Source organism: Calcarisporiella thermophila (genome assembly GCF_041956535.1).
Source record: "Calcarisporiella thermophila strain CBS 279.70 unplaced genomic scaffold VTP21scaffold_10, whole genome shotgun sequence".
Classification (NCBI taxonomy): Eukaryota; Fungi; Calcarisporiellomycota; class Calcarisporiellomycetes; order Calcarisporiellales; family Calcarisporiellaceae; genus Calcarisporiella; species Calcarisporiella thermophila.
In genome coordinates this window covers 35,329-44,480 of record NW_027192200.1, presented here as the reverse complement: position 1 = coordinate 44,480, position 9,152 = coordinate 35,329, and the positions used below count along the sequence as shown (strand labels likewise).

General features: G+C 38.4%; 3 protein-coding genes across 3 annotated transcripts; 1 reads left to right on the top strand and 2 right to left on the bottom strand.

Annotated features, from left to right (window-relative positions):
- Positions 1–33: 33 nt before the first annotated feature.
- On the bottom strand, positions 34–766 carry VTP21DRAFT_741 (uncharacterized protein; the record flags this gene model as incomplete). Its single annotated transcript, XM_069398148.1, has 1 exon — positions 34–766. A coding segment is annotated over one exon (733 nt), but the record flags the coding sequence as incomplete, so codon positions are not given.
- Positions 767–2,691: 1,925 nt separating this feature from the next.
- On the top strand, positions 2,692–5,578 carry VTP21DRAFT_740 (uncharacterized protein; the record flags this gene model as incomplete). Its single annotated transcript, XM_069398137.1, has 3 exons — positions 2,692–2,757; positions 2,819–2,999; positions 3,060–5,578. 3 exons carry the CDS (start codon positions 2,692–2,694, stop codon positions 5,576–5,578), a joined length of 2,766 nt encoding a protein of 921 aa, XP_069251630.1.
- A 972-nt stretch (positions 5,579–6,550) lies between these two features.
- Positions 6,551–7,917, bottom strand: VTP21DRAFT_739 (uncharacterized protein; the record flags this gene model as incomplete). Its single annotated transcript, XM_069398125.1, has 3 exons — positions 6,551–6,667; positions 6,772–7,355; positions 7,416–7,917. 3 exons carry the CDS (start codon positions 7,915–7,917, stop codon positions 6,551–6,553), a joined length of 1,203 nt encoding a protein of 400 aa, XP_069251629.1.
- Between the last annotated feature and the right edge of the window lie 1,235 nt (positions 7,918–9,152).

Sequence of the window (9,152 nt, the reverse complement as noted above, 5' to 3'; positions counted from 1 at the left end):
AAGGAGAGGCTCCAGCAGGCATAGATGAAGCACTAGCAGGCGAGGCTCCAGCAGGGGACGTAGCGGCAGGAGAAGCACCAGCAGGCGAGGCATCAGATGGCATAGGTGTCTCACCAGCGGACATTGGCGAAGCACCAGCAGGTGAAGTACCAGCAGGTGAAGTACCAGCAGGCGAGGCACCAGATGACATAGGTGACTCACCAGCGGGCATTTGTGAAGCTCCAGTTGGTGTAGCTGATGTATCCGAAGGCAACGATGATGTTCCGGAGGGTATAGACGACGCACCGTCAGAGAGAGGCGAAGTAGCAGAGGATATAGGTGTACTTCCGGAGGGTATTAATGAATCGCCTGAGGGAGGCGAAGTATTGCTGGGCCGTTTTGAAGTTACGGTCGCGAGTTCTGTTACGACTTCATATTCATCCGTATTAATACTGGTGCCCTGTACGTTGGGAGAAGCACCTGGGGAAGCGAGAGCAGTTGGAGTTACGGTTTCAGTTACTTCCACTTCTGACACACTTTCACTAGGCGATGCGCTAGCAGACGAGCCCTTCTTGGATGAGGTTGGCGTTTTGCTGGTGTTTCCAGTTGGTGTGTTGGACGTTTTGCCGGTAGGGGATGCTAATGCGGCATCAGTTGCTGCAGGAGTAATACTAGTTGAGGAGCTTTTGGGCTTACTCCCAAATAGCCCAAAGAGAAAAGGTGCAGCAGAAACTAAATCTACCGTGAGAAAAAATATATAAAGGATAACTATACAGGTGATTTTCATATTAGTATAACTAGGATTGTTCAAAAATAATATTTTTTGTTTGTCTTATCTCCTATTTTATATCAAGGCTTGAAACGGTGGCAAATGACGTATTTTGGCAAGCCAGGGTCTTGGCTGTAGATCAAATGAGTTGACCCTTCACCTTGAATTTACTCTGGTGAACTTTGAATAACAAAATCGCTACAATAATAAATGCATAACTGACAAGATGAATTATCTAGGCACTATAGCAATCCTCCATTAAAAGTGAACTTCTATGCGGATAGACTTATTTTTTATTACATCAATCCCAGCTTGCTTACTGAGAATCAAAATATAAACAAATAATTGGAAAGACTAAACTATATCGAGTCCATTAGAATTTATCAAAACAATATTTTAATATTTGATATTTTTTATCTACCCTTGAAATAAACGTCCAAAATACCTTCTCATTGATTAGTAGGGAGAATATTTATTCGAGATCTACATAGTAAAAACTAGAGTATAGGGTTTTGAACCTTTCGGTTTTTTTGTTGCTACTACTACAGCATTTAAGATTAGCATACATTGCTAAGTTTGATTTCTTGCTATGATAAAGTTTTAACTTGCAATCTCGCTACAAAATTCACGGTTGGCAATGTAGCGGGAGAAATAATGTACATATTGATTAAATTGACAGGGGCATTCTGCATCCAACTTGTTATTAATACAACATTTAAGGGATACTATCATTTACATTCGAATGTATGATATTGAAATTGAGAATATATATACATCGAATAAAAATCAATTGTAAAATCAGGAAATCATTATGCATTCAACATATTTTACTTCTAATGTTAATACAATATATAGTTGGTATTGGGCAATTCGTTTTACTTTGCTGAGGACGGAAATCATATGATGATACTATGCATCTTCATGTTTACAAAATGAACTGACAGCCAGAGCGTGATATTGCTTTTTAAAATCTATGGGTATGTTATCTTAACGACGATGTAGGATATCAATTGTTTGGAAATATCAAGGAGAGTTGGAACTCGATTAAGCATGCACCTCCAATGTATCTCCATACATAAATTGGTCATTGTATTATTTTATTAGAAATCACATACTGATCTCGCTCATTTAAAATCTTGTATGGTCATGTTATATTCCGGTAAAGGATCGTTCACAATATTTGTTTACGAGTTACATTTGCAGGGGAATTATATTAATAAATGAATATTAAACCTCGTCCCCTGCAAACGATACGACTAAAATGTGTACCGATTTAGCCAACTTAACCCTGGCAAAATAACATTAATGAGATGGATTTAGGTGAGGATAAAATTATATTAGCCAAATAGCTGCTCAATAACTCTGCTTCACAATAATATCATTTGATTTTGACACTCAATACCAAAAACAAGTTAACACTTCCTCAATCAATCCTCTGAGCCTTTCGCTTTGGACATATATTTGAATTCAATTATAACATTTATTATGGTTCTTAGACAATAGATACCAGTGGACTCAGCCAATCAAGCCTCAGGCACAATTTAAGAATCCGTCACTTAAATATATATAAATATAGATTTTTTTATCACATCGGTTTTTTCTAGTGATCTAGTGATCTAACCAGTCAAGAACCTAGCACATAATTATGGCTGCGGAATTGATACGAATACTATAACTCGCATATAATAATTGTTGGGTCTCTACTATTAGTTTGTTGATTCTAACCACATTGTGCGAAATACACTGACCAGGCATGACGCTTCCAATGTACCCTTTTCATCCACCCTCAAGTTACTTAATTAGGAATAATTTATTTAATCGATACGTAATAACAAGGCTTAGCATACTTGCCACTGAATATATAAGAAAAAGCTATTGCACTCGGGGATAATTTGTTAAAAATTACTTTTAACTACAAGCACATAACCATTTCATTATTATATATGATGCTAGGCGCCAATAGCAATCAAAAGTTCTCCCCATATAAGGAGACATTATATGCCGTCACTGTAAATGAATTATATTCTATTAGTTTAGAACCCTCATTGAATCTTTTTCATACACATGTAGGATATCAAGTTAAATGAACTTAAGGCTCAAAAAATAATATTAGAAGAACACTACGCTGGTGTGTTAAAGCAAGCTGAAAAGACTTTCGATTTGCGAAAAAAACTTGCCATTCTCTACAATGGCATTAAGGATTTGTCCGTTGCTCAAAATGCAATGCACCTCGACCTTGAAAATGTTCACGGTAATTAATTGTAATTACGCTTAAATTTTCTTGCTCATTAATGATTTGCATATAATTTAGCGTTTGTTCAACAAGTTACCACTGATCCTTCAGTAACAGCGCATTTGCTGCAGCACTGGATAGACAAACTTACCGATGAAATCAAATTTGGTCAGAAACGATGCGAATATGCCTATCTTTTTGGCTGTGTCTTAAATGAGTGGCTCCAGAATGAATCCAAAAATCCTGTCAACGAAACATGGGTCGATGTGGAAATGAGAACCTCGGATGAGAATTCTTCTCCTAGCCCAACAGTACGGGAAGGCCGTCCCGAGAAGCAAGAGCAGCGTGATAAACTGGAACAAATCATTTTCAAAAAGGGTGCCATGGATAGACTCGCATTACGAGCTTACCTGAACCAACTCTTCTCCTTCGAGGAAGATGCCGATAAAAAACTTTTTGAGAATATCAAGAAAGATACCAAAGAATTTGGAGAGTCTCTGATTCGGTCTAAGGTTACATCAGAAGAAGTCATTTGGACGATTGAAGGCCTGCTGTCTACCGATTTGCTGACGGATGCTAAACGTGGAACTCTGAAAGAGGTCAAGGATAATTATTTGATTGTAGAAGAGATTGCATCGGTTCTTACTATTATGTTGGGGCGGCTACGCTCTTGGCAATGGCCAGAAGAAGGAATTACAATTCAGATGCGACGTGCGCTAAATGGTAGATATAGATCCTTCATGGACGAAAATATTACAACTGCCCTTTTCTTACAGTATCTTGGCGTTCGGTGGTCCGTTCATTTTAAAAATCAATTTATCCGCATTTTCACTTCTGACCTGTGGAAACGCCGCAAGATGCCTTCGAGAAAAGTGAGAGAGCGTAGGAAGACAATGCTTCACGAACAATTTGATCCTCTACATGCAGATTCATACTCGATCGAAGCATATCGTCGCAGGATTCAGAGAGAGCAATATTTTTTGACCTTGCTTCCCAGTTCTACAGATGAATTGAAGCAGTATGAACCTACAGATGAAGAAGAAAGAGGCTATGATACCAAACCGATATCAGGGCAAACTCTACCAAAAGTCTGTGATAACCCTGTAAATATCCTGCATCTACTTTCAGTTGAATCCCGGCTTGCACAGGCGATGTATCCGGATAAGAAATTTACTGTTGTGCGGACCGATCTGGAGTGGTATGGTCCGTCGATCCCGCATGACACCATCTTAGAATTCTTTGATTTCTTCTGCGTACCCACTGTATGGACCGAATTCTTTCAGCGTTTTCTGCGTGCACCTGTTCGCTTCTCACCGGATTCTTCGAATAGTGAGGCTGTTACTCGCGTCCGCGAGTGCGGTGTTCCCATCTCTCACACACTCTCCAATTGTGCTTCTGAGATGCTACTTTTTGTGATGGACTTTGCGGTGAATCGCGAAACTGAAATATTTCTTTACCGCATTCATGACGATATCTATTTTTGGGATATTGACGAAGAGAAGGTGATCAAGGCTTGGGAGTGTATGCAGCGATATGCGGAACTTGTTGGGATCAAGTTTAATCAGGAAAAAAGCGGCTCTATCGCCGTGTTACCAGAGGAGAATGACGAATTGGCATCTAAGCAATCTGAAAACTTCCCTGTAATTTTTGGGAAGCCACCACTCCCTCAAAGCACAGTTCGATGGGGCTTCCTCATCTTTCATTCAGACGCTATTTTTAGAATAGATCAAGAGCAAGTAACCACACACATCCATGAGATGGCGAGACAGTTGGATGCCACCAACAGTATTTTCGATTGGATAGGAGTGTACAATCGATATATGTCATTCTTCGTGAGTAATTTCGGTGAGCCGGGGAATGTCTTTGGACATCAACACACAGAACAGATTATCAAAGCACTCGAAAGAATTCAGCGTGAATTATTTGCTGCTGTTGGAGGGAATCCTTTACATCGCTTGGCTCAACTTATTCAGGAGCGGTTTCCGATGGTTAAAGATGAAAATATTTTGGATGCTTGGATACATTGGCCTATTGTAACGGGTGGGCTGGGCGTCAAAAACTTTATCGTTGATACATATGCGGTGCATCTTACTCTCAAGCCTGAGCTCAAACCAACAAAAATACCGTCCATCCCAAAGGTGGAAAAAGAAACCTTTTTCCAAGAGCTTGTGCTGAAGGACAAGGCAAAATGGAAAGCAGCCAAGCTTGCCTACGAAGATGATTTCGCGCAAGTTCAGCGAAAGAAGAGTAATCGCAAAGCGTTCATGCTCTTCGAGGAATACTGCGAAGGCCGCGAGACTTCTTTGTCTCATTGGAGAGAAAAGTATGTAAAGTTGCTCGAGGTGCCACAACCTTCTCGGCCAAGTTGCACGTCTATACTATCCTCTGCCCTCGAGCAACTGAATGAAGGATTGCAACAACAATCGCCGATAAAAGCTGTTTGGAATGAGATAACGCCTTACTGGCAGTGGATGTTATGCCATTATGGCGGCCAGCTTTTGCAGGAGTTTGGCTCGATAGCCTTCATGAATCGAGAACTGATACCCCTAGGTATGATTTCTGCCTTAAAGAGTACAAAAATCAAGTGGGATCAATAAGTGTTCTTTACAAGCATCCAAGTGTACACTATCAAATCAAGCGACTATCGCGAATAAGTAGTCTGAGCTAAGGAGCTCGGAACCCTTGTTGCATCATCATTATTTCAATGGAATACTTTGTGGCCAATTAAATTAATCAATCCAAGGTTGTAAATAATTTTCCCAGATTGAATAATAGAGCAGACCCAAGTCCTAAGGTTAACAGGCCCATTATTTAAATAAATGCAGTTTAATAAATAGAAAATGAGTTTCAAAACAGTTGAACAATAATAAGTATTTCAATCTTCGATTATTGTTTTTGTCTACACTTCATTCTCGGTATAATTTAATAAAATTGCAATTTCTAAACGATCGAATTCTACACAAATTAATAAATGTTGAATCGTCAGTTTGAATTGAACTTGTAATGAAAATAAAAATTAAATGATATAAAAATGAAGGAGCGGAGTCAATTATCGAATAAAATAAAAAGAATATCTACGATGCCTACCGAGGGTGATTAATTGATAAAGAGAAAAAGAAAATAAAACAGGTAGATAGACAGAAAGATTAAACAGCAAAAAATGAATTAAAGAATTTAAACAAGAGGGAAACAGAGTAGAAGAGATAGCCAACCCTTCTCTTGCAACCTCAAAATGAAGAGGATCAAAAGAGAAATAGATACGATAGCAATCAACACAAATTGTAAATGGTAAAATAAGTGAAAATTGAGAGCCCCAAGATTTTTGATATTTAACCAAAGATCTGATCCTTCTAAGAGCCATTTCAATATATATGCAATCAGGACACTTTTTTATATATTGATAAATTCAAGGGTCCAGGAAGAGTAAAATAGACTATATGAACTACGGAAAATATTGAGATTAACATATTTTGCTAACTACAATGATTTCATTCATACAGAGCATCTCTCGATGCATTAAGTATTCGGTCAGGAGCACAAAAAAGTGAACAGAGAACACAGTGGTCAAACTACTCTTCAATATTGCCAGCCCTTGCTATATTCTTTTTATCTAAACTCTGCATAGTTATAAAGTTCTTCAATACAGGTAAAACGTCTTTATGTACACGTTTACCCATGAACACATCCTAGAAATGCAATGTCATTAAGAAATGGGTTAGTGAAGAGTTTCCACCACTGCGATATTATCTAGGCAAATTTCTTCTGCTATCAATATAGCCGAACAACATACCTGATGGCCATATTCTTGGAATATATGGAAATGAAAGTTTTGCTTGCCTCTGAGCTTCATATGGTTGTAGAGGGTATCGTTGGATCTTGGGAATACCCCATTTTTGCTCCCCGTAACCAGGAAAATAGGAATGTTGATATTGGTAGCGGCGTCAAGGTAGTCATTAGGCATGTTTGAAAATTGTCTGTCGTTGGGATCCCACTTGACGATCTTACCGGCATTAAGGCATTTACGGATATGCCAATCGTATTTGTATGACGTTGCACCATATAGATCTCCGGTACGAGCATGAGTTTTGGGCTCCAAGTTCTTATGCTGCCATACCCCTGGAAAACCTACTGACCACATGAATGAGACCATATGGCATTCAGGAATTTCGCACTCCAGATGAAATAGCGAAACTAGATTGCCCAATAACCTGCGATATGTATACATCCTCTCTCGGCTAAATTTGGGTGAAATATGCTCCATGGTATAATTCACAAGCAAAGGAGCCAACTGGATCTTAAGCCATGCACCCAAGGTAACACGGGGTGTAAGCCCAGTCGAGTTGACAGTAATAGTACTGACATCTGGAATAACACCTGCATATAATTTGCTAATGTAGCCCTAATTTAAGTTATACGCCAAAGATTAAATCTTACCTGCCGCAGCGCTCATTAGGATCGACATAGCGTTGACACAATGAGCAATGACATGAATTTTTGGCCCATCTCCAACAACCTTGCGCACCGTTTCAATCATCTTGGGATTATCATATTTTGCTATATGATCGAGTGTATACTCGTGGACCTCAAGATTGTAGGGCCAGCGCATTGAAATGCGATTGTCGACGCACCATACGTCAGTGTAGCCATTATCCAGAAAATAATTGACACAGTTGACTTCCTGCTCAGGCATAATGAACATATCGCTCGATGTAGTTAAACCATGCATAAAAATAACGACATTGTTGCAAGTTCCGGCCCCTCGTTTGAAGCGAGTTAGGGATAATCGTAATTTATCACCTGTGATGAAAGTGTGATAAGTTCTCTCTGCATTAGTAACTCCCTCATCAGTGAAGAGAGGAATCTCGCGTTTGAATGTAGGAGGCTGGGTAATTCCAAGTAAATTGGTAACGCGATTGATAATTTTATAAGCGTTCATCTTTACTTGAGTATAAATGTTAGACTTTTTTTATTAGAGAGAGAATACTACGGCTTTTGCAGATTTTATAGCGTTTTTTAGCTCCTTTATAGGTAATTGGTGAAGAGTATATTTCTATAAAATTTTCGTTTATGGATAAAAGATAAGCGGTCGTGTGAACGCAATGAAATCAGGGTATTGGCTGATTGACATCGAAAAAAAAAATGCCCTGGTCTTTTCGCTTCACTTCCTTGTCCAGATAAGTGAAAAAGTCTATTCATAGTATGAAGTATTCATTAACGCCGCTCATGTTGAAACCTGTACAATCTATAGAACTTACCCTACCTACAATTTGGTTAGGCAACCGAGAAGCATCGATTCTCACGCTTGAATATATTCAAGAACCCTTCCCTGAATCAATGACGCATATTAGGCAACTGAAACACATTCAAGAATCACATAACGAAGGTAAGCATACTGTATCTATTCTGCTTGCACTTCACATAAATGATTCTTCGAATGCATTGGATCATCACAGATTTGCATCAGTCTATTGCTCTAGGTTTCGCATATTTTATTTTCTACACCTATGAAAACGACTTAGTGAAATTTCTCATGATCGTCACTCTACGATTTTGTGCGTGTTGCCCCATTCTATAGACCCATTTAAATACTGAGAGCTGGGCTATTTTGCAGGATATACATATTTTATTTTGTATTAATAAGTACGGAATCTTAGAGTATATATATAAAATAATGTGCTCAATCACAACGCTTTAAATATTGCGAACAATAGGTTAATAAATGTATAAATAAATTGAAAGATCGTATTTGACATGATACCATTATACTACTCCACGTTTCATAGAGTTTTTTAAGCTGGGTACCTCAATTTAGTAGCAGGGAGATGTCAAACAAATTCCCGTAGAATTCCCATAGTCACTTATTTTACGCCAGATATCTTGTTCTTCATAGTCACTTCCCGGGCTATTTTATGAACAAACAGTACTATGTGGTATTCAAAGTTTACCGTTGCATAATAGAGACAATAAACATTGGGCTGATAAACCGTACGCTAGTAATATTACAGTATGCCGCACGAAGGTATGTGAAATTAAAGTATTTTTCTTATTGCTCTTATTGTTCTTTTATCCCATGAAGTATAACAATGATGATTTATATTATAATAGTACAACATAAAGGCAATAACATTTCATAATTATCACAAAAGTTTAAACGAAAATTTTCCGAGAGAT